The sequence below is a fragment of the Chrysemys picta genome, chromosome 6 (assembly GCF_011386835.1).
Source record: "Chrysemys picta bellii isolate R12L10 chromosome 6, ASM1138683v2, whole genome shotgun sequence".
NCBI lineage: Eukaryota > Metazoa > Chordata > Testudines > Emydidae > Chrysemys > Chrysemys picta.
This window is the reverse complement of record NC_088796.1, coordinates 74,235,086-74,259,746: the sequence shown is the minus strand read 5'-3', so window position 1 is coordinate 74,259,746 and position 24,661 is coordinate 74,235,086. Positions and strand designations below refer to the sequence as shown.

Below are 24,661 nucleotides of genomic sequence, written 5' to 3'. Positions count from 1 at the left end.
ACTGAAAACAGGGTCTTATAATGGCAACTGTTGAGCATTCTCATCTTCAAGTGAGGCTATCAACTCCACCTATAATGTAAATACATATCCCTACAGACATGCACAATTTTTAGTGCAAGAAAGCAATATATAATTCAGTTTATATCTTAATTTCAATGTTGAAGACTGTTTAATCGGTTAAAAAAAACAAGTGACTAGTATGCAGTATGTTATCTGATATGCAAAAATATTTAACAATTTCCTAGTATTTGTTTAAAAGCTCAAACTGTAGTTAAATACCTGCAAGTAAAAGAGGATGGGGGGGGGGGGGGAAATCCACTACTAGATACCTGGCCATTGAGCTGGAGATGTATTGGGAGTTACAGTTTCATCTAAGCTTGTTGTTCTTAGAGTATGTCGCTGGGTAAGCAGCAGTGTCTGATATACTGTTCCAGTGAACTGGTTTGCTTGTAATGAACTGTGGAAAAGAAACAGCAAGCTATGTTTATATAAACACTGCAATTCTGTTTACAATTGGCTAATGCACAGTACTCACAATATGACAGAGCTACACAGACAGTTTTTAGGTGCACTGTCTATATATTAAACTGTTAGTATAGTGACCTAGTGCCCTGGCTGTGTTCCATAGTTCTTTACCTGTAGCTGTGGCCACCACAAAGGCACTGGTAGATGCAGGCAGAGAGTGATGCTGCTAAGGTATGCATTACATGTATCTGGAAGACAAAGTATTTACAGTACAGATTACACTACAAATTGAACATTTGTATAGATTACTGTAGAACTCTCAAACAACAAGGAGTCCGAACCCATGCATCTGAAGAAGTGGGTTTTTTACTCAAGAAAGCTTATGCCCAAATAAATCTGTTAGTCTTTAAACTGCCACCGGACTCCTTGTTGTTTTTGTGGATACAGACTAACATGGCTACTCCCTGATATGTAGAACTCTCATTCATTAAAATACTTCAGCAGGTCAAAACCACCAAGAATGTGACAAAAATTGTATGCCTAGTCCTGAATGGAAGTCTCTGATACTGTGTTTATGTCACCTTCTATGCCAAGAAAGTGACCAATAATTAAGTTATATCTGGCAGCAACTTTTAATATAATACATTTAAACAGAAACAGGTGATATGTTTCTAACAGTTCAGAAAGCAATTTAGCTATGCCATTACAACTGAATTTTGCTAATTCACAATACTGAGTAGGAGGACCCACAGTAAATTAGAGAACAAGTCCAATCCTGAAAACACAAGTTTTGATGGCAACAGGTCTACACAGATGAGCAAGTTATACATACATTGAAGTGTTTGTGGAACTGAGTTCTAAATAAAAAAAAGCAAGAACATTGCATTGCCAAATGCATATTAGCCAAGAGTAGTTTTAGTTTCTAATATTTATGGTACTTCACAATGTAGATTCTACTAAAATCATGTATATAAACACAATCAAGTTTTAAGAAAGAACCAGCTTGGAAAGCATATTACAATTAAGCATACTGCACAATCAAGTAGAAAGAATTACAATCAAGCTTATTAGTATGCTGCTTCTTAACAGTTGCCTCAGACTGGAGCTCTTGAATAAAGAACTGTAGTGACATTTAGGTTTTTTGGACTGATCTTTGCTGCAGTTCTAAGCCACATACACACAGTTTATTATGAATTGCATTAAACAGGCTCATTGTTGTCCTAGCACACACACATTTTATATTCAGTCTCAAAGTAAATTAATGATAGGGATAGGAGAAGAAAAAAAGGGTTTCCTTTTAATTTATTGTGTGATAAAAGCATCCGTTAATTAAGTTACACAAATACTATCCTTCATATAAACATCTTGTACATTATCCCATAGGATAAGAATTTTAAGATATGAGGCTGGGATTTTCCAAAGGTGCCCAGGAGATTTAAGTGCCTAGCTCCCATTTAAAGTAAATGGGAGTTGATACCTAACACTTGTAAGCTTCTTAGATAATCACTGGAAAGTATTAAATTTAGTTTTTACTCAAAGGCAATTAAGGAGGGAATCTTGCAAAGAAAAAGAAAATGTTTTATGGGAAATATTTTATCGTTGCATAAAGATACACTGCTTCATGTCAGAGATGTTTTGTAATTTTTAAGCAGTAATTACAGGGCTTTTTGTTATTTTTTGCCTTCAAAATTATCAGCTTTATTTAAATGGAAACAGGGAAGTAAGTTAATATAAAGTAAGATTTTATGCTAAAGTATCAGGAATTCTTGATTCATTCAAAACACAGTACAAAAATGAAAGAAAAAAACATGTACCTATCTTTTGAAACTGTTGTTCTTCGAGATGTGTTGCTCATGTCCAGTCCATTCTAGGTGTGCGCGCCCATGTGCACAGTCGGCGGAGATTTTTGCCTTTCGGTATTGGTAGGGTCGGCTGTGGCCCCCCCTTGAGTGCCGCGCCTATGCACTGGTATATAGACACTGCCGGACCTATGCCCCCTCAGTCCCTTCTTGCCGGCAACTCCGACAGAGGGGTAGGAGGGTGGGTAATGAAATGGACATAAGCAACACATCTCGAAAAACAACAGTTACGAAAGGTAGGTAACCGATTTTTCATCGAGTGCTTGCTCATGTCAATTCCATTCTAGGTGACTCACAAGCAGTTTCAATGGAGGGGCGCTTGGAATTCACCGTCTATTGGCTTGTAGTACTGCTCTACCAAAGCCAGTATCATCCTGGGCCTGTTGGGTAAGTGCATAATGGGACGTGAATGTGTGGCCAGACTATCAAGTGGCCACCCTAAAGATGTCCTGGATAGGCACTTGGGCTAGAAAAGCTGCCGAAGAGGCTTGCGCCCTGGTTGAGTGGGCGGTGACAAATTGCCTGAGGTGGCACCTGTGCCCGATCATAGCAGCAGCGAATGCAGGCAGTGATCCAAGAAAAAATTATTTGAGCAGACACGGCATGACCTTTCACCCGGTCAGCCAACGCAACAAACAATTGCGTCTATTTGCGTAATGGCTTGGTCCTTTCAACATAGAAGGCTAGCGCCTTCCTGATGTCTTGGGAATGCAACCTATGCTCCAGCTCCGACTTATGCGGTTTTGGAAAAAAGACAGGTAAGTAAATGTCCTGGCCCGTATGAAACTGAGACCACTTTGGGCAGGAAAGCCAGTGAAGCCGCAGCTGGACTGTCTTTGTAAAAGACTGTATAGAGGTAAGCACCCTAAATCTCAGAGACCCAGCAGGCAGACGTTATTGCAACCAAGAACATAACCATCCAGGAAAGGAGAAGGAGAGAGCAGAAAGCCATAGGCTCGAAGGGGGACCCCCATGAGTCGCAACAGAACAAGTTTTAAGTCCCACAGAGGGACAGGTTCCCTGACTTACAGGTAGAGATGCTAGAGGAACCTGGCAGTCACATCCTTGGTGAAAACCGATCTACCCTGGAGCAGCGGATGGAAGGCCGAGACAGCGGCCAAGTGGGCCTTGACAGATGAAAGGGACAGGCCTTGGAGCTTGAGTTGCAGAAGATAGTCCAGGATTAACTGCAGCGAGGCCCACTCAGGCCGAATGCCTTTATCTGAGATCCAACAAGTGAACCACTTCCATTTGGCCAGGTAGGTCACTCTAGTGGAGGGCTTTCTGCTGCCCAACAGGACCCGCTGGACACCGGCCGAGCATTCCTGTACCTCTGCATTTAATCATGCAGCAGCCAAGCTACCAGGTGCAGCGCCGCCAGGTTCCGATGCAGAAGATTGCCATGGTTTTGTGACAGCAGGTCCAGACTGAGCGGTAGCTGTAACGGAGCAGCCACCGAGAGGTCCAGCAGCATGCTGAACCAGTGCTGTCATGGTTAAGCCAGCGCTATGAGGATCACCTTTGCCCTGTCCTGCTTGATCTTCATGAGGACCCTGTGAATTAACAACACTGGGGGGAAGGTGTACAATAGAGCAGGGTGTAACTTGAGGATATTACTTCGAGCACCCAACAGTCCGAGGTCAGCCAAGACCAGGCTGACCAGAAGGGGCGGAGATGGTTGAGGAAAGAGTGGGAGGGTGGATCCTGTGAGGTGACTGGGATGTCGTCCTCAAGTGCACCCTCAAAATGACGGCTTCTGGCCTCCTTGGTTTCTGGAAGGGCCAGGCTGAGCAGATTAACGGGAAGACCTCTTGTCTCTATCCTTTTTCCAGTAGGTGCCCAGCCCAGGACCTAGACTGTGGCGGTGGAGGAAGCAGAGGGCGGAATGGCTTCCTGGCCTGCTAAGGAGTATGGAGGCCAAAGGAGCAGAGGATGGCATAGGAATCTTTAAGGCCACGGAGTCTTGAGTCTGTGAGCTCAGAGAAGAGCCCCGTCCCTTCAAACGGGAGGTCCTGTATAGTGGCTGCATCTCCTGGGATAACTCAAAGGACTGCAACCAGGAGCTGTGCCTCATGGCCACCGCAGAGGTGACCACCCTGACTGCTGAGTCAGTTGCGTCACAGGCCATCTGAAAGGCCCCCCTTGCCATCGCTGTGCCTTCATCCACCAAAGCGGCGAACTCCTGGGCTCAGTCCTGTGGGAGGGCCTCCTTGAATTTGCACGGGGGGAGACCAGTCCCGTGCCTGGAAGCGATCCCGTCCTAGTGGGGACCGACATCTGGGAGACCATCTGGGCAAGGGTGACTTGCGCCGTGGTGATCTTTGACGGGAAGCTCATCGGTACCGGTAGTACGGGGACTGGAGCCCTGATTCCAGTGTCCCATGTGTCAAAGGGGGAGAACGCAGCATCGGGGACCTGGGTCTTCTGGTCGGAGATGGGAATACAGTGCCAGGGTTCTAGGCCCGGAGACGGGGATCTACACCTGTGGTCTGGGGACCGAGGGTGCTCCACTGCCCTATGGGGCCGTCTCATGATCAGCTTGCCCTTAGGCATTAGGGCCTTAGCTGAGTCAGGCACCTGGCCGGCCTGTTTGTTCTTTAGCCGCAGGGGCCGCATCAGGCAATGAGAGCTCTGGGAGAAGCTGGGGCCCCCTACTGCTCACGGGACTAGGAGATGGATCCTTGGCTGGGCTGGGTGGGTCCAATCTCAGTGGTACCCCCGTGAAACCCCAGGGCGGGCACATGCATGGCATGGGTCCTTTGCCCAAGGCCCCTTTCCCTTCCAATGTCGGGGGGCTTTTCTTTTTTTGCTGCTTCTTTGGCACAAGTGAGGGGGAATAGTGCCGGGCAGAGCCCGGTGCTGGCAGTGCGCTCTGCACCAATGCTGAGGTGCTCGGTGTAGGATCTGAGTGGAAGGGCTCTGACGCAGGACAAAGCGCAGCCTCCATGAGGAGGACCCTCAGGCCGCTCCTTTTGGGTTCTAGGACGAAAGTTCTTACAGATTCTGCACTTGTCCTTTCTATGGGACTCCTCCAAGCACTTCAGAGACGTGTCATGGAGCTCACTAATAGGCATCGGCCTGTTGCCTGACGAGCATGGTTTGAAGCCGGGGGAATGGAGCAAAACTTGCTCCAGGGCAAAGTCCCATTGGGGACTCTAACTACCAAACAACCCAACACTTAACTTAAAGGTTAACTAAGACGACAGATAATGGGCTGTTCAAGAACTGCTAATGCTCTTGCAATTGCAAGACAAGGTGCTCTGACCAAACTTCACGGGCCTTAAGAAGGAACTGAGAGGGCATAGGATCGGCGGTGCCTATACACCAGCGCATAGGTGCAGTACTCAACGGGGCACCACAGCCTACCCTATGGATTCCACTAAGGCAAAAATCTCTGAAGACTGTGCATGTGGGTGTGCGCACACCTAGAATGGAATCTACACGAGCAAGTACTCAAAGAAGAACTGTGTATTGTACAACTCTTTCAAAAATTCATACTCCTCTGCAGACATCACATGAGGGCCCAATCCTGAGAGGTGCTGATCTACCTCAACTCCCATTTAAGTGAGGAACTCAGTACGTCACAGTAGCTGCCCACTATCAATAAAATGAAATATTTTATTTCCAGTGATTTAGCAATTTTTAATCCAAAAGGTGCAGAGCATAGACAACATATCTATGCACTGCATTAATTTATTTATTTATAATTTTAGTTATAGACGTGAAATGTTTCCAAGCTGTCAAAGAATCTGTTAGTTAACTTTAAGCAAACTGTATAAATATGCAAAATGTACAAGCTTGCCTTATTATAATAAAATACTTACCTTATTGTTCTGGATATCTGGGTGAGGTGGTGAATCAAGGTTTATTACTGCATGTAATATATCATGAGTCAGGTTGCTGAGATGCAGTAATGGACTGGCCACCACTGTTTTGGCACTGGCAGTGCAGGCAAATAGTAGAGGTATAGAGTTCTGTTCTGGCAGAGGACTAGGAAGTGTTTGTATTGACTGTTCCTTTAAAAAAAACAATTATAGTTGAGCAGCTGTAACTTCTTACTTCTAGGTTAACATTGTCTAGTTAAGAACTTTAAATCCAATTGATAGGATAAATTATTTAGAAAAAGAGTAAATTATATTTACATGAATTCCTACATAATTTATGTTACAAAATTACTGCAATATAAGAGGTAATAGCACAGTTATTCATTTTTAATTTTAAAGCATGAAAAAGACAAAAGTTTAATATTGTGCATGTTTTTAGACAATTAATATCTGACCATGGTATTTAACATACCCTGTGGAACAGGATGAAAGCACATACCTGCTGAGATTCTTGTAAAAGCAAAATCAGTTCCATCCTCACGGATGCCAACCCCCCACCATGAGATCCATGAAGTATACAATAACTAAGAAACATCCTCAGGAGTGACTGGTATTTCAGAAGCCATTGTCGCCTTTTCTGAAAATTCTCTCTCTGCAGCATGGCTTTTGATTGGTCAGGTAATTCTTCAGGGTTTTCACTTAATGCAATTTCATCAGCAGTCACGCTAATCCCAGGTTGAACCTCCTCTATTTCAGCACTGTAGTCACAGGTTTTTTGAAGAGCTACAACTTCTCTTTCAAGCCAATGGTAAAGCTGGTACCGCAGCTTCCCACCATCTACCTCATAACCAGTGGATAGTGTACGAAGCTCTACTGTGAGAATCTTCAAGCATGCTCTAAACTTCAATTGTGCTGAGATCACATCTTCTGATGGACTTAAAAGATAATTTTCATCAACTGCACTGAAAGACTCCGAGTAGTTAGAACTAGTTTCATCTAGCTTTTCACTCGTCATTTTCTGCAAAGGTTTCAGCTCTTTCATTACAAGAGAAGAATCTTCACTTTCTTCATCTTTGTCACTTTCCCACTTTAGCTCCAACGGTTCATCTTGGAATACTAGACTTGGTTGACTCCAATCAAAAGAGAGAGCAGAGCTTGACTGTTTGTCTGATGAACAATCTGAAGATGATCCCAAACCATTTAGTACTGGTTGTGCCCAATCAACAATGGAAGCTTTATCTTCCTTGGTCTCTAACCTTATTGGTGAAGAAGGTAAAAAATCTTTACTCGTGTTCATTAAACTAGAATTTGTACAAAAAGGCTTTGACTTCTTGACCACTTTTGGCATTTTTGATAACACTTCTAGAGCCAACATGGGACAGCCAGCTTTTAAATGCGCATGTGCTGTAGTGAAAAACAATCTTCTTTCACTTAAATTTATTTTGTCTGCCAGTCCATTTTCTACAGTTAGGCAAATGCGTGTTGAAGACGTTTCAGAAGAGCCAAAATGACGTCTCAGCAGGAGAGGATGCGTCCTTAGATAATTATAAAAGTTGAACACTGAAGGGTCACAACTTGGGGAGGCACCATTTTCATCTGTAAAGAAATGAGAAAAATCACAACACAGAAGAATAATTCATATTGAATGTTAATCTTTACCTTCTACCAGCTCATAAGCTAATTAGAAATCTATATGACCAATATAATTAATATAGGACAGCTATGTATTTTCAAGTTTGCTGTTTCTCCCTTTTCACCATCACTTCAATTTTTAGCAGTAAAGAGCAATAACTGGTTTTAGACAAAGTACAGCAACACATATTCATTGCCAGATCTGACTGCTGTTGAAGTGAATGGCAGAGCTGTGCTAGTTTGAATGAGAGCAGAATTTGGCCCATAGTTTGGACGGAATATTACTCAATTTTTCATAGTGAGATCAGTTCGGCTGCAGTAATTAAAACTCTGAATCCTAGACTTTTGTACCATCTATAAGAACATACAGCATTCTCCACTGCCCACTGTCAATCTGAGCTGTGTAATCTTTGTACTATGAGAACAACAAACAATTTTAACTGTAACCTTTAGTTTCCAGTATGTCTTACCAAAGATCATGTTAACATCTAAAATGAAAAAATAACGTAGATGTGGTTTTTTATCCATCCTGTCCCTCACAGGAAAGACAACTCCAAAAAGCACATCTTAAAACAAGTTTTTAAACAGTTTTATGACAACTATAGTACACAAAGAAGCGATTACATTGATAATGTTTACATATATTTATATATAGATATAAATATAAAAATGTATACAATTTAAAAGTACAAATATATAAAAATTATACAAAATTATATATATTAATAGCAGTATTAGACTAGAAGAAATTAAACTTGCACTGGTATATCAGTTCTGTGTTTAGTCCAATACTAAAGTAATTTCAGAGACCAGTGACCATTTTACTCTGTTATTTTATGAGCCATAAGGTCTAAACATGAATGCAATACCACTGGAATATTGGGAACATAGCATGTGCAAGGCATCCCATAGCTTAGAACAGATGCTGGCCAGCGAAGCCTTACTGTCTTGGATAGCAGAAGCCATGACATGACCTAACCACAGATCTGTCAGACTACAACATTACAAAATACATTCAACTAGATATTTAGACCTGCCCTCAGAGGCAGCTGAATGTACTGAGAGTCAAATAAAATGTCAAAAGAAGTCCACACCAAGTAGAAAACACATGCTCTTTTAACACTACAGAGAAGGACCTAAGAAGGATATTGGCAAACAATAGAATAACTGCCTCATTAGGTGGAATTACATCAGCAATTTAGGAAGGAACTAGGAAACCACTTTGTAAAACTTGGTATGCAGTTTTATCAGCCATTACAACCTGAAATACAGTACTTTATTAAATGAAATCATCATTAGTTCAAAAGGTGCTTTCAACAGCATTGTTGGGATCAAGACATTGTCCTGTGACCATTAGGGTGTTGGTGCACTTGAAATTCCATAGACTCACACTTTGTGACTTGGGCTGTAATCTAACCTTGAGCTGGTTCACAGTGGACTTAAAAGGCCACAAATTTAACAGGTATGAAGTTACTTTCAACATCTTTTAAACCAATGAATGCTAGCACACAGTGTACGTGGGACACTCAGGAGTCCATATGAGTCCACGACACCAAACAATTTCCCAATTTTCATTTCCCTGTGGCAGACATATCCTGAGAAGACAAGACTATCCACACAATCTAAGAATCATCATCTTGTCTCTGGAGCTCTACTCTGCAGCAATCAGGAAAATGGTTCCTGGGTCACAAAGAAGTGGCCAATTAAGTTTGATTATATTTTCATTTTACAATTGCTGTTACAAAAAATAGCTGAAGAACAAGACTTGGTAAAGGTAAGCAATAAAATAGGCATCAAGTGGTCTTTTTGGCTTTACAGGAGTTGACTAAAGTCAAAACAGACTTTAAACTGTGGATTAAATTTAAGTGCAGAAATACTAGCAACTAATTTCATAGCTAACATATTTAGACTCTTACCTTCTTCATTTCCAGCAGGTTGCTTAATTAGAGTATCAAGAGCCATGCTATAATCTTCCAAAATCCAAAAAGCCATACTTCGTAGAAAAGGGTCACAATGCATGTTTGATGAACTCTCCTTACCAGGAAAGGCACTTCCCAAAATTCTCTTCTGCAGTATGGATTTATATATACTAGATACTTCAAATTCTGACTCATAAAGCCTTGATATTACAAGAGCCAGCTGAATGTCACCCAATTTTTCAAGGCAGACCTAATTAAAAAAACAAACAAAAAACACCACTTTTTTTAAGAGACTAAATATTCATTTCTCCTTAAGTTAAAAGGCCTACACCAAGAATACACCATTTTATGACAGGACAAAAATGTGAAATGAGCCTGCTGAAATATGGTTTCACTGGAAGTGTCAATTTTTGCTCAATTCTGCAAACTCTCTGACAGCAACTGCAAATATGTGATAATAGCAAAGTGTCATCCAGTAATGTATGCAGGGTTTAGAGTTCCTGCATATAATTTACCCTCCATACATTCACTCCATACAATCTTCCAGCATGATGCATCTGGATGGACCAACTATTTTTTGACACGATGTTGTCAGAACAGCATTTGCAGAATTTTGACATGACATTGTACCTTTGATTCACAGGAGACTGAGTTCAGCTAGCCAGTGAGATGTGCACATAACACTTCATCAAGTTGTCCATGCTGTCCAATAAACTATAATAAACAAACTAGATATACCCTCACTTTCCACCAACCTTCCTCCTAACTATTCAGCCAGATGGCTTTTTTCCTGGTAAAGGGATCTCTATGCTCTGACTCCAGCAGCACCCAAGGAACCTCCCAGATCTATCACCTCCTGGGTTTCCTTATGATAGATCACTGGAAGCTTAAAAGCAACAGTTATTGGGCAGACTATCTACCACTACTATTACTGAGAAATCAATTGTAGCTTGAACTTATTAGGTGAGAAATGATAAAAACAAAACATTTTTAAATCCAAGTGCAAAGATCAGGAATAGTTGTGCATCAAAGCTTCATTAATGACATGAAAAAACAAAAACAAAAAACAAAAAAACAATTTTACACTGTGTAAGAAGCTTTTCAATAATGATCCAAAGGTGCAATAATCACAAGGTACAGATAGAGAGAATTTCCAACAGTTGTGTCACACTAGATGACAAAAATTCAGATGCACTGTAAACCTATTTAAGAAGATACCTGTAAATTTAGGAGACAAAAAATATTAAGAAATGACTAAAAACTATCATAAAATTAGCACTATTTAAACAAATAGAAGAATCTACTATTTTATTACCTCAACTGCATCCTTCAAGTGACCAGCCAACAAGAAAAATGCTGCAGAATGTTCAAAGCGCTGTTTGCCTAATAAAGAAAAAGCATTCTTTAATGCTGCTTTACGCCATCTATCTTCAGTAAAATTGTTCCCAAAGAACTGTGTCATCTTAGTTTCTTTTTGGGACCTGCAGATTTAACAAGATAGATGAGGGAAAAAACTTGTTTAATATTAAAATTTTATTAGATTAATTCTAGATATCTGACTCAAGATTTGATTTAGATAGCTGTCCAAATGTGCATGCATAAAGCCATTACGTTTTTGAAGTATTTGTTTATCTAAAAAGTACCAACACAATTATATCTTTTTAAAATTGAAATGGTGAGTGTTTAAGATAAATAAATGTTCAGTCTTTAAATTTTCAAATGTCAACAGAACTGATAAGCACCTTCCCATGTACCCTGGAACTGTCTCATACTAGTTATTTGATAGTTATATTTTCAAGTTAATGGTGGGTTTTATAGACTAGTACAGGGGTTGGCAACTCGCTGCGGTTCGCCATCCCGGGCCAATGAGGGCGGCGGGAAGCGGCGCAGGATGTGCTGGCCGCTGCTTCTCGCTGCCCCCATTGGCCCGGGACGGCAAACCGCGGCCAGTGGGGGCCGCGATTAGCCGAAACTGCCGTGTCAGCAGGTAAATAAACTGGCCCGGCCCGCCAGGGTGCTTACCCTGGCGAGCCACGTGCCAAATGTTGCCGACCCCTGGACTAGTACAAACTTACTCTTAGGACATTATCTGAACTGAGAGGATATGCCTCATTTTCCAGTTCCACAGAGAATATATCCACTTCTGATGAAAATTGGGAAATCAGCAACAATAGCTTTCAAAGGAAAATACTAGTGCTGTATGAGAACATGCTTTTAAGAAATAGTAAAATAGAATTTCTTGAAGATAATGTTATATTTCAATTGTTAAGGCAACCACTGAATAAAACAGTTACCTACCTTTCGTAACTGTTGTTCTTCGAGATGTGTTGCTCACGTGCATTCCATTCTAGGTGTGTGCTTGCCCATGTGTGCGGCCAGAGATTTTTGCCTTAGTGGTACCCGTAGGGCCAGCTGTAGCACCCTCATGCCCCAGTATATCAGGTGCTGTTGGCCCACACCATCTCATTTCCTTCTTGCCGACAAGTCCGACAGAGGGGCAGGTGGGCAGGTAATGGAATGGACACGAGCAACACATCTCGAAGAACAGTTACAAAAAGGTAGGTAACCGTTTTTTCTGTGTCAAGTGCTTGCTCATGGCGATTCCATTCTAGGTGACTCTCAAGCAGTATCAATGGAGGTGGGCTTGGAGTACACCATCAAGCCCTGGAACTTTAGATGCAGCTAATAGTCCAGGATGTCCTGCAACGAGACCTTCACCTGGTCATTCATCCATATGTTCGCGTTGCACTACTCACTGACTCAGCAGGCGCAAGATGACGCTGGCTTTGGCAGAGCTGTACTACAAGCTGCACAATGGTGAACTCCGTGACCGAGGCTATAAGCCCCTTCAAGGTTTGGAACCTGTCCATGGGAAGCGAGGCTGTTGCCTTGGAGGCATCCAGTACAGCGCCTATGAATTCTATGGGCTGTACTGGGATCAATGTCAACTTGGCCTCATTCACTAGGAGGCCCACTTTGGCACATGCGGCCAACAGCAGGTCCACGTGGCTCTGAACCTGGGACCGGGATGTGCCCTTGGGCAGCCAGTCGTCGAGGTAGGGAAATATTTGCACCCCTTGGCGTCTGAGGCAGGCCGCCACTACCGCCGTGCACTTTGTGAAAACCCTGGGGGCGGTAGACAGGCCAAAGAGCAGGACCATAAATTACTAGTGGTCCTGTCCCACTAGAAAATGGAGACGCGTCTGTGCCCCTCGAATATGTGTATATGGAAGTACGCGTTCTGGAGATCCAGGGCTGCATGCCAATCGCCAGGGTCCAGGGAGGGTATGATACATGCCAGAGAGACCATGCGGAATCGGCAATTTGCCATGAACTGGTTGAGGTCCCCTTTGGCCTTGGGGATCAGGAAGTAGTGGGAGTAGAACCCTTTCCCTCGGAATTCCCACAGAACCGCCTTCACAGCTCCCAGGCTGAGGAGTTGACCCACCTCCTGCTGCAGCAGGGATAGGTGCGATGGGTCCGCCCTGCCGACCGAGGGTGGGGAGTGGGAGGGTGGGGGTGAGACAAACCAAAGCGTATAGCCCTGGGAAATGGTGTTGAGGACCCACTGGTCCGATGTTATGCGGGACCATTCCGGAAGGAATGCAGACAGGTGGTTGCTGAAAATCAAACTTTATTGGTGGGAGGGTGCGCTCGGGGGTCACCCGGGTACCCTCCTGCAACCAGTCAAAACCGTCTCTTGTCCTGATGCTTGCCCTTGGAGGGGCCAGGCTGAGGGACCGAGCGAGACTGCCTCTGAGGTCGCCTTTTCTGGGCTTGGTCCTCTGGTAGGCAGGTTCAGACCTCGGCTGAGGCGCAGGGACGGGGGCTTGTGCCTTGGGCTTTTCTTTGGGTGGAACGTAGAGCCCGAGGGTTTGTAGGGTGGTACGCGAGTCCTTCATACCATGGAGTCTCATGTCCGTTTGTTCCGCAAACAGGGCCTTGCCGTCAAAGGGAAGATCCTACATAGCGGACTGCGCCTCCGTGGAGAGCCCGGAGAGCAGAATCCATGAAGCCCTGCGCATGGACACAGCCAAGGCCATGGACCAAGCTGCTGTGTCAGCCGCATCCGACACCGCCTGCAGAGCAGTTTTTGCTGCGGCAGCGCCTTCATCCACCAGCGCCTTAAAATCCTTCCTGTCCCATTCCAGAAGGGAGGGATCACATTTTCACAGTGACCCCCACAAGTTCAACTCATAACAACTGAGGAGGGCCTGGTGGTTGGCTACTCTGAGCTGGAAGCTGGCAGATGAATAAAGCTTCCTGCCAAATGAGTCCAGCCTTTTGCAGTCTTTATTCTTGGGAACGGGTCCTGGTTGGCTTTATCTTTCCCTGTGGTTTACAGACTCTACCAGTAGGGCAGTGGTTCCCAAACTTTAACAACCTGTGAACCCCTTTCATGAAAATGTCAAGTCTCGTGAACCCCTTCCTAAAAAGGAGTATTTCCAGGGATTTTCTCCTTTACCCGAGTATAAATTATAAAAGCAGTGATCTTGGAAATATAAAACTTGTTTTTATGACATGCTTATTACACACTATTATTAATTATTATTTATAATTACATTATTTTTATTACATTATGAAAACAGCAACACTCTTCCAAGATCTGACCTCCGTAGCTTGTATCACTTTGAATAAGTCTGTTATAAGACAAGGCTCCTATGTTTCATCAAGGATTATCAGAATTCAAACAGCATGAAGGTATTTAAGAAGCCAACTCAAAGAGTTCCTCCTACATATGCATTCAGGTCTTGAATAGTTCAGGCAAACGACGCACGTTACAACAAAGCTTAAACCTGTTTTTCATAATAATTTTAAAAACAATACTATCTGCCTATTTAATTTTAGAAACAGCAGAAAATATCCACCTCCCTTTCCATTTTTGATAAGGAGTCTTGAAGTTTAAATCTCCTCAGTATGATAGATATGTTTGCTTTGATCTGCTTAGCTCTTGGAAGTCCAGGGGCTCCAGGTTGCTGGCCCCGTGCTGTCCGCCGTCCCCTAGGGACAGCTCTGTCCGCCGTTAGGGAATTTTTTCCTGAGAACCCCCTGTAACATTTCGTGAAGCCCCAGGGGTTCACGAACCCCAATTTGGGAACCACTGCACTAGGGAGTTGGGTGCCGGGTGGGTATAGAGATATTCGTGCCCCTTCGTGGGCACAAAGTATTTGCGCTCTGCCCTTTTCGATATTGGGGCAAGCGAGGCCGGTGTCTGCCAGAGGGCATTGGAGATGTTGGCCACCCCGTCGTAGAGCGGGAGGGCCACTCTGCCCGGTGCCGAGGACAAGAGTACATTGAACAGCGAGTCCGAGGGTCCCTCCATCTCCTCAGCTCGGAGATGGAGACTGGACGCCACTTGCTTTAGCAGCTCCTGATGGGCCCTGAAGTCCTCCTGTGGTACTGAGGGGGGGCGGGGCTGCAATCTTGTCCTCTGGTGCAGGGGACGGGGACGGTACCAGGGTCTGCACGTCGGCCGGTGCCACGGGATCCACCCCTAGATCAGATTCTTCCTGCGGTGCCAAGGAGCCTTGACCCGGTGAGGCATCCCTCGGGGGCCTGGATAGCTTGGCCGAGGGTGCTTCCTATGCCTCTGCCACCGACCGAGGGCCTTGCTGGGCGTGCGCGGGATGCCAGGGGGTGCACTGGCACCACTGGCTCTGCCATGGAGGTCCCTGCCATTGTCCCTGGTGCGGCACCGGCGGCACCAGCTGTTCGGGTTGACCCGATTGAAGCCAGGGCACTGCGTGCGCGACGAGGTCAGGGTTGCCAACAACCTGTCGTTGCCGTGCGAGTGGTAGTACCTAGCATGGCTTCTGCCATGGTACCTAGACTCCGGCATCGAGGAACGGTGCCGTCTCAAGCTGCTGCTAGTCGAGACGCTTCGATGTCTGGACCCATGACGGCAAGCAACTGGCTAACCCCGCCGGGAGTCGTGAGCTCAGTGCCTCGATGCATGAAAGTCGGAGTGTGACCGGCACCAGCGTCCGTGCCGGGAGCAGCTTCTGTAGCTCCGTCTAGAGCGGGAGTGTCTGCGGCGTCAGTGCCTGTCCTGCTGATACCTTGTACTCGGCGTGGAGCAGTGGCTGAAGCTCCTTTCCGACGGCACTTTACCAGATATCCTGGAGAGTGATCAGAGCTGAGGCTGAGGGCTGTGTGTTGACCGGACACTGGGCAACGAACGAGCCCGAGAGCAGTCCCCTGACTGGGATCTGCGGCGAGTCGGCATTGGCTGGTGGGGGCCCAGCGGCGGCTTGCCTCTAGACCGGGGTCCGGGTGCCGGCGGTGCCCCAGGCACCTGCAGGGACATCATGTCTTTAGCCACCTGCAGGGCCTCCGGTGTCGAAGGCATGCGGACTTCATCCGGAGAGGCCTGAATCGACGCAACCGAGCTGCTCCGCTCGACTTGAGTTGGAGCTCTAGAGCCCGGGGGGGGGGGGGGGGGGGGGGGGGGGGGAAGAGAGAACAGGGCCTGCCCGTCGCTTCGCCGACGATGATGCCTTTCTCTGCTTTCTCCTTGGGGAGTGGTGCCGGCCACTGGAGGGTGCTGGGGGGAGGGGGGGGGTCGCTGAACACCGAAGATAAGGTGCCCGGTGCGGACTCTGCTCGGCGCACCAGGGTCGGAGCCAGTGCCGACTCCATGAGAAGGGCTGAAGTCGGATGTCTCTTTCTTTCTTAGTTCTGGGCTTGAAGGGCCTGCAGATTTTACAGCAGTCGCTAATGTGGGTTTCACGGAGGCAGTCAGAGTGCGGGTCACTCCTGGGCATCAAGCACCTACAAGACTCCCATGATTTAAACCCTGGGGCCCAACTCTAACTAAACTAGAACTTTTAACAAACTAACTGATATAGGTACTACTGAACAACGAACGAGGTTAGGAAGAGCTGCAGCTAAGCCGGAGTGAATAGTTCCGATGCACCTTCACTGGCAGCAAGAAGGAACTGAGGGTGGGGGGAGCGCGTGGATCCCCTTATAGCGCGCTACAGCGGCGCCACTCCAGGGTTCTCAGCGGCGCTCCCGCCCCTACGGGTACTGCTGAGGGAAAAACTTCTGGCACCGGTGCATGTGGCAAGCACACCTACTGTGGAAGCACTCAAAGAAAAATTAGCGTTTCCAGCTCTGGAGTGCCCTCTGCAAGCTGGTGTCCTGCTTCCCACTGGGCCCGAGTCCCTCCTGGACCCTGGTGCCGCCCCCTGGCAGTACCCCCACAGATCTGGGTCTCCCCTCCCCGGGGAACCCCCACCCTCTATCCCCACCTCACCTCAGACTACGGCTACTGCCATTCTTGATCTAGCCCCCGTTCACTGGGGCAGACTGCAGTGTAAATGCCATTCATCACCGGCAAGGGGGGGTTTGGACCTGCTGCCTACCCTTGGGCTGCCCCTTTGCAACCCCAGTACCCTTTCTGGCTTGTAACAAGGCCTGAAGCCCCAGCTCCTCTAGCCTTCCCCCAGCCCTGCTCCACTTTAGGTACTCTCTCAGCTCCCAGGCAGCCAGGCCCTTCTCCCTCAAGAGCTAGGAGAGTCCTCTCAGCTCCTGGCTTCACTGGGCTTTTATAGGGCCAGCTGCAGTCTGACTGGGGCATGGCCCAGCTGCGGCTGCTTCCCCAATCAGTGAGCCTTTAGCTCGCAGCCCCAGCCCTCTCCCAGGGCTGGCTTCAAGCCCTTTCAGGGCAGTGACCACCCCACTACAGTGGGATAGAGGAAGGGGTCTGCCACAGAGCCTTAGCAATCTTGAGAACCCCATCACATACAGGTAGGGCAATCTGGACAAGCGTGGAGGCTGAGAGGACATTGAAAAGGGTGTCCTGCTCTGCCATCTCCTGCATTTCCAGCCCAAGTTCTCGGCAATCCACCTGAGAAGAGCTTGGTGTTGTTTAAAGTCATCGGGGAGGCTGGCTCTGGAAGGTCCTGCGACCACCTCGTCCAGGGAAGAGGAGGCAGCCCTGAGGGCTCGACAGCCACTGGAGAGGGAGGTTTGGGGGGTAGCCACTGGATCCTCCATCCCAACCTCGAAGTGAGCTTCCAGTACCTGGCCCGGTGCCAGTGGGGTCATTGATTTTCGCTCCGACGCAGCCACTGAAGCGCGCTGCAAAGGGGACATGGTCATCAACGGAATGCCCCATGCTCCCAAATACAACCACTGTGTTGGCCACTGGCCTTGCTGCCATTGCAGTGCCGTGAATGGTACAGCAGTTTCCGGTGCCTAATCCCATCGCGGAGACTGGGGCGATGGGCTGAACTGGGCCTCCGCAGCAGAGGAACCACTCTCCAGAGACCAGGGAGGAGCTGTCAATGCCTGGGTCTGCCTGCTGGTTATGGCTACCGGTGAGCGCTGAGCAGGGAGAACGGTTCTGGTGCCGGGGAGATTGGCATCAGGGGAACAGTGCTGCAGAGACTGGTAACGTCAGAGGGAGCAACGTCTAGACGCGGATTGGCAAGAGGGCAAACGGCATTGGTCTTAATATGGGGAACGTCATTCCCACACTGGGAAATAATGTCTCGGCATCCAGGGGGAGAGTTTGGGCAACCGGCAACGCGGTTACGACTTGCCATGGGATTGCATGTCCGGCAACAGACGGCCCTCCCCTGCCCTCGGAGAGGTCTTAACAGCTGCCTTGCCCTCTCGGGGAGCCTTAAGCCTGAAGGGAGGTGCGGGGAGGGATAGCACAGTGGTTTGAGCATTGGCCTGCTAAACCCAGGGTTGTGAGTTCAATCCTTGAGGGGGCCATTTAGGGAACTGGGGTATGTGTCTGGGGATTGGCCCTGCTTTGAGCAGGGGGTTGGACTAGATGACCTCCTGAGGTCCCTTCCATCCCTGATATTCTATGATCATATGGTCCTGCGGCACCAGAGAGGTCATAGGAGCAGGTGGAGACCTGCGCTCTCTCTGCACCTGGGCTTGGGATGACGATGGTGCAGGCAGGGTGGTGGATCCCATACCGCTCACCAGAGTCAGTGACGGAGCTTTAAGAGGGCTAAGAGCCCCAGCCACGGAGGCATGCTCGCGCTGCTCGGAGAAGGCTGGCTGACAGGCCCAGTCCCTCTACTGGATGACCCTGGGGCCTTCTTGCTTGGCACCGGCGAGCACTTCTTCGCCTTCTTCTTCGGCACTGGCGAACGATGCTGAAAGGAGTGGGCACCGGCAGTGCATTGCACGTGGTAGTCGAAGTTCTCTCTGTCCTGCGTAGAGGGCTCGAAAGCCGGGTGGAGAACGGACTCCATCAATGTCCCTCTCCTTCTGGGTGTGAGGTTGAAAGTTCTTACAGATCCGGTAATGCTCCTTGTTGTGTGCTTCCCCCAAGGACTTAAGGCAGCTGTCGTGGCCTGCCACAGATCGAACAAGTCTTAAACCTGGGAGCTCGGGGCATGCCCTGCTTGGGGTGAAGTCCTTGCTGGGAGCTTAACTATCAGCTAACTATGCACTTAATTACTTTACACTAACTAGAATCGAACAAAGGCCCGAAGGCATGAAGTCCAATGGAAGAAACCGCTAGCTCTTAACAAGCAAGAGAGGCGCACCAAGTGATCACCATGGGCAGTAAGAAGGAACTGAGAGGGCATGGGCTGGCAGCACCTTATATACCGTGGCACTCTAGAAGGCGCTACAGCTGGCCCTACGAGTACCGCTAAGGCAAAAATCTCCAACAGCCGTGCACATGGGCGCATGCACACCTAAAATGGAATCGACATGAGCAAGCACTCAAAGAAGAATACAACATGCTTTGGAAGCTTTACTGCTCTGTTGCAATACTACTTACCAAAAATATCCTCACATAGTACCAGTCATTTGCTTGAAAGCCTCTATTGTTGGTTTCCTCATGTGACAACACATGCAATAATCTTTCCAGTGGTAAACAGAGGCTCTTGTCTCATGGTTTTGATAACATCCTAAGAGATTTGCTATTTTTAAAAAAGTGACAAGCAATACTGGAAGCTACTGACAATTTAAATCAGTCTGATCAATTTGAATAATGAACGTGGAAAAGTTCATTTGTCCCAAGACAGTTCTTAAAAATAAAGTATATTACATCAAAAACCTACATTAAAAGAACATCAAGATGGCAAAGTTGATCACTCAAACGTTAGAAAGTGACGGAATTAAGGATGCTATGTGACTTCAATCCAGCCCCTTTGTGCATAAGCATTATGGTACAGTCTTTATTTATATGATCACATGCTATTTTTCCCTCAGGACCCCTAGTCTAAATTCAGTACACTCTCAGAATAGTGCTCTGGAATGACTCAGAGTTGTGTAGTAGTGGATGAGGCTGCTACGGGTTTAAGAGACTAAACTTTAGACAATCACTTTTGGAAATCTTGACTAATATGTAATCTAACATGTAAATTAGCCACTGCACATGTGCAATACAGTTTTAGAATTTGCATCACACTTCTTAAGGCCCCGAATGTACAATTTTTAAAATATATTCTGGATTAAATTTATATCCTGTACGTATTTTAAGATCAAAATAATCTCAAACACACATTTTTAAATACCACAATGTGTGAATTATAAATACATCCTGCTGAAATTGAAGTTTTAAAAGAAAGAATGAATTCTGAATTATAGGAATGAAAGAAGATGAACCAGGCAGTATTTTTAAACATACAGAGATTTAAAGACTGAAGAGCATCAAAACATTTTTGGCTAAAATACTTGTGTGGCAAAAAAACCCCAAAAATGAATACAGACTTCAGAACACATTATGATTACCGTAGTATATGTATCAGTAAAAGGAATTTCTGGAACTTTTTTACTGCTTTTGAATAGAAGAGACAAATTATTTTTTATCAGATGGACTGGACAATATGGAATTGTACTTAAGAGCAAATATTTACAAATCTTAGAATTTATAAATAACTGTTTTCTTGTATGTTTCCTACCTGTATAATCCCCAAATCACAGCCTTCTTTTTCATTGCAAGGTAAAAAATAGCTGCATCAAGTGGATCGTTGTTTCGTTGAAAAGCTGCTTTTGCTACCTGTGAATATATGGGGTTTTGTTAAATTTGTAACAAATTTAAAAGTAATCTGAAAGCACTATCCCTAAACTGATTTAGTCATTGTTAAATAAATTCAGTTTAAGTAGTTCTGATATACATGGCAAAGATCAATTAGGTATATTTTTTGCTTACAATTAACAAAAACCAGTTCCTCATCAAATCAAAGTTACATTGATTTCAGGTTTTTATGATAAAAGTCAGTTATGTAAATAAAAAAACATTTATTTACTTAGTCTACATTAACTCTTTTGCACTGAACATTTGGGCAGAAACTCTGATAGATATGAGAAATAGTTCTAAGTCATCAGGAAAGGAAAAGCAGAATGGACGGATTTAAATCATAATGATTTAATTAATTTTAACCGACATAAACCAGAAAACCTTGATTTAGCAACTAACAGTCTTTACGCTAAATGTGGTGCTTCCTTTTGCTAATCAGAAGAATACATCTCTCCCTCTCTCTCTTTCACACACACACACACTTAAGCATGTACATGATTTAATATACATTTAGTCAGATTCTTAATTTTTGGATTTTGTATTTCAGAAAAATGGTGAATGATCCATTACTTCTTTATCAGATGGCGATTTTTTTTATCCAAAGTTTATTCGCATGAAAACGCAAATTCAATTAAAATGCACAAAACCAGCATTGTAACAGTTTATTAAATAAGTGTGCTGCATACGTTAAAAAAAAGTTTACTAAAACATGTTTTGCACGTTTCACTAACTGATTTATTAAGCAAAGAAAATATCTGTAGTTAGTGAATAGAACTGATTTCTGATACTATATCCTTCAAGATTTTAAAACTAATAGATCTCATCCTCTCATACCTGTTTTTTATGTGCAGATCGGAAGAGGAAGGCAAGCTTCAAGTATTTAGCCAGTGACTTCCACCAGTTAAGTGTTTTTTGTCTTTAATTTACCTTTTTTTTTTTTTAATAAAAGGTAAGTTCAGGTCTTAACAGCTTGTCAATTTCAAACTTAAATGTAAATTGGTTTATTTTTTTTTTAAAGTAAATCTGCATTTAATTTAAATTTAAAAAATCCAATTTAAATAAAAAACCCCTTTTTAAAAATCATCGATTTTGTCCACCCTGAGGACAAGTAAATCAGAGAGGGTCAAATTTCCAATACACCTGTCATAGTCGTCCCACAAAATACACTTGTACAAATGCAGATCTGTGAAGGTCCATTTTAGAAGCTCTCAAAGTTTGGCTCATGTTGTATAGTAGAGGTTTGCATCTCCTAAACTTCCCTTGTTACTATGTTTGGTCTCCATAGATTTTAACGGAATCCCCTCAATACTGGTTATCAGATTGTCCTATATCAAGCAGGCTAAACTGAGTCACTAGATAGCATCATTCAAAAGATGGGAGGGGACATGCATGCAAAGTTGTAGTTACCAGTTTTTCTATTAAATGCAAGTAATTGCAATTGGCTTCTGAGGGAAATGGTTTCACTTACTAAAATTTGAGGGCAGTAGAAAGGGTTCAAATGTATGCTGAAGCAAATCAGTCAGGTCAAGTTGAGCTGGATTATAGTGCAACAAAAGCCAGTCATTTTCCTAGATGACTAAATCTTGTGTGACAGTATTTAAGCTTTCATTAAAGCAATAATCAAGGACCAGACCCTCATGTGGTGCAAATCACCATAGCTCTATTGGCTCCAATGAAGCTATGCCATTCTATACAAACTGAGGATCTTGCCTCATATCTAGCCATATGGTAAACCAAATATAAACTGATGCACTGCTGTCTGCCTCAATTTCCAGACAGCCTGAAACAGGTGTGAAACACTATTGTTAATGTAAACAATGTTAAATAAGCACAGTAGGCTTAGACCTAAGTTTCAATATTTACCATTTCACTGATATATAAAGCTTGCAAGGTATAGGACCATTATGAAAATTATGGGCACAGAATGTTAGGAAATGTGATACCAGGGTCTAAACCAGGGGTCTCAAACACGCGGCCCGCAGGGCTATTTCCTGCGGCCTGCCAAGCAGCCTGCACTCGCCCCCCCGGCCTACCTCCAGGCCAGAGGTGGGCAAACTACAGCCGCAGGACTGCCCCACCTCGAGCCCTGTGCCGCTCCCTGAAGTGGGGGGGAGGGGAGGGGAGGGAGAAGAAGCAGAGGGCTCTGTCCTTCCAGGCACCGCCCCCCCACAGCTCCTATTGGCTGGGAACGGAGAACCGCGGCCAACAGGAGCTTCGGGGGAGGTACCTGGAGGTGAGGCAAGCAGAATGTGGAGCCCTGCGTCGCCCTCCCCCAGGAGCCGCAGGGACATGGTTCCAGCTACTTCCCGGAGCGGAGCAGGATCAGGGCCGGGGCCAGCAGCCTGCCCTGGCCCCGGTGTGCGGCGCTGCCACCCCGGAGCCCGAAGCCCTCCTGCACCCCGCCCGCCAACTCCCTGCCCTGAGCCCCTTGCTGCATCCCACACCCCCTCTGCACCCCAATCCCCTGCCCTGAGCCCCCTGCCTGATCCCCAACTCCCTGCCCTGAGCCCCCTGCCGCACCCCACACCCCTCCTGCACCCCAACTCCCTGCCCTGAGCCCCCTGCTGCACCCCACATGCCTCCTGCACCCCAACCCCCTGCCCTGAGCCCCCTGCTGCACCCCACACCCCAACCCCCTGCCCTGAGCCCCCTGCTGCACCCCACACCCCAACCCCCTGCCCTGAGCCCCCCGCCGCACCTCACATGCCTCCTGCACCCCAACCCCCTGCCCTGAGCCCCCTGCCTGCACCCCAACCCCCTGCTGCACCTCAACTCCCTGCCCTGAGCCCCCGCCACACCCCTGATGGACCCTCTGGGGGCAGGGAGGGGGCGGAGTTGGGGTGGGGACTTCAGGGAAGGGGTGGGAATGGGGGCAGGGAAGGGGTGGAGTGGGGGCAAGGCCGGGGGCAGCGAGGGAGGGGGTGTCAGTGATGGAGCCCTCGGGCCAATGAACTAGCCCTCATATGGCCCTCGTGATCATTTGAGTTTGAGACCCCTGGTCTAAATCAATTTTCGTCTTAGACAGTTCCATAAGATCCATGCTGCCCCTAGCTTCTAGTGTCCTGCAGAGCTTCCGACTTCTCACTGATAGCAGACTTACCTTCTGACTTCATTAGTATTTTTCACCTGCAGTCCTCAGGAAGCAGAGACTGTAGAAAAATATCTGCACCACTTTGGTGCCCTGAACATACTATCTATAGATGTTAAACTCACAAAAAAAACAAGAATATAATATGCACAGGCATGCAAGTGAAAGAAAACACATTTCCTAAATAACTGAACATACAAGTAGATTTATTTACACTCCATTTGTTAAAATAATAAATAATGTGTAAGTTGAGCCTTGGTACCTCATTAATACTTTATATCTGCCATGAGAACATGTAACTTAACAGTGCCTTTTTTGTGTGCTGGATTTGCCACAATGAGAAATCACTTCCATACTGGGCTCCATTTCCTAACAGTCATTGTGTGTGCCAAAGTCAAGCAAGGCTCTTGTGCTAAAATTTATTTGACTGGTTAACTCCAAATACTGAATGTTCAATAATGAGACTTTGCAGAGTTTAAAAGGACATTTATACTCCCTCACAGCGCAGAATTAAAAATCAAATATTTCTACAAGATGAAGATGAACCAAAAGTCACAGAATCATAGAAATGTAGTGCTGGAAGAGACCTTGAGAAGTCATCAAGTCCAACCCTCAGCACTAAGACAAAATCAAGTAAACCGAGACATCAACAGGTGTTTGTCCAACCCTGTTCTTAAAAACTTCAAAAGACTACTTCCCTTGAAAGCCTATTGCAGAGTTTAACTGCCCTTATAGCTAGAAAGCTTTTCTAACATCTAACCTAAATCTCCCTTGCTTCAGATTAAGCCCATTACTTCTTGTCCTCGTTTATAACTTCTTGTCAAGTTTATAACTTGAACTACCTCTTTCACAAAATGCAGTGAAATTCAACA

The 24,661-nt window shown here is 45.8% G+C and overlaps 1 protein-coding gene across 8 annotated transcripts in view; it reads right to left on the bottom strand.

Annotated features, from left to right (window-relative positions):
• Window positions 1–24,661, bottom strand: part of DMXL1 (Dmx like 1) — a 142,252-nt gene that overhangs the window by 43,885 nt on the left and 73,706 nt on the right. For all 8 annotated transcript variants that reach the window (XM_005300153.4, XM_005300154.4, XM_005300155.4 and 5 more), the window contains 7 exons: window positions 20,583–20,680; window positions 11,015–11,180; window positions 9,697–9,949; window positions 6,648–7,744; window positions 6,149–6,340; window positions 637–713; window positions 330–457 (listed from right to left, as the gene is read on the bottom strand). In XM_005300153.4, the coding sequence (XP_005300210.1) occupies window positions 330–457; window positions 637–713; window positions 6,149–6,340; window positions 6,648–7,744; window positions 9,697–9,949; window positions 11,015–11,180; window positions 20,583–20,680 (2,011 nt within the window). The remainder of the gene's footprint in view (window positions 1–329; window positions 458–636; window positions 714–6,148; window positions 6,341–6,647; window positions 7,745–9,696; window positions 9,950–11,014; window positions 11,181–20,582; window positions 20,681–24,661) is intronic.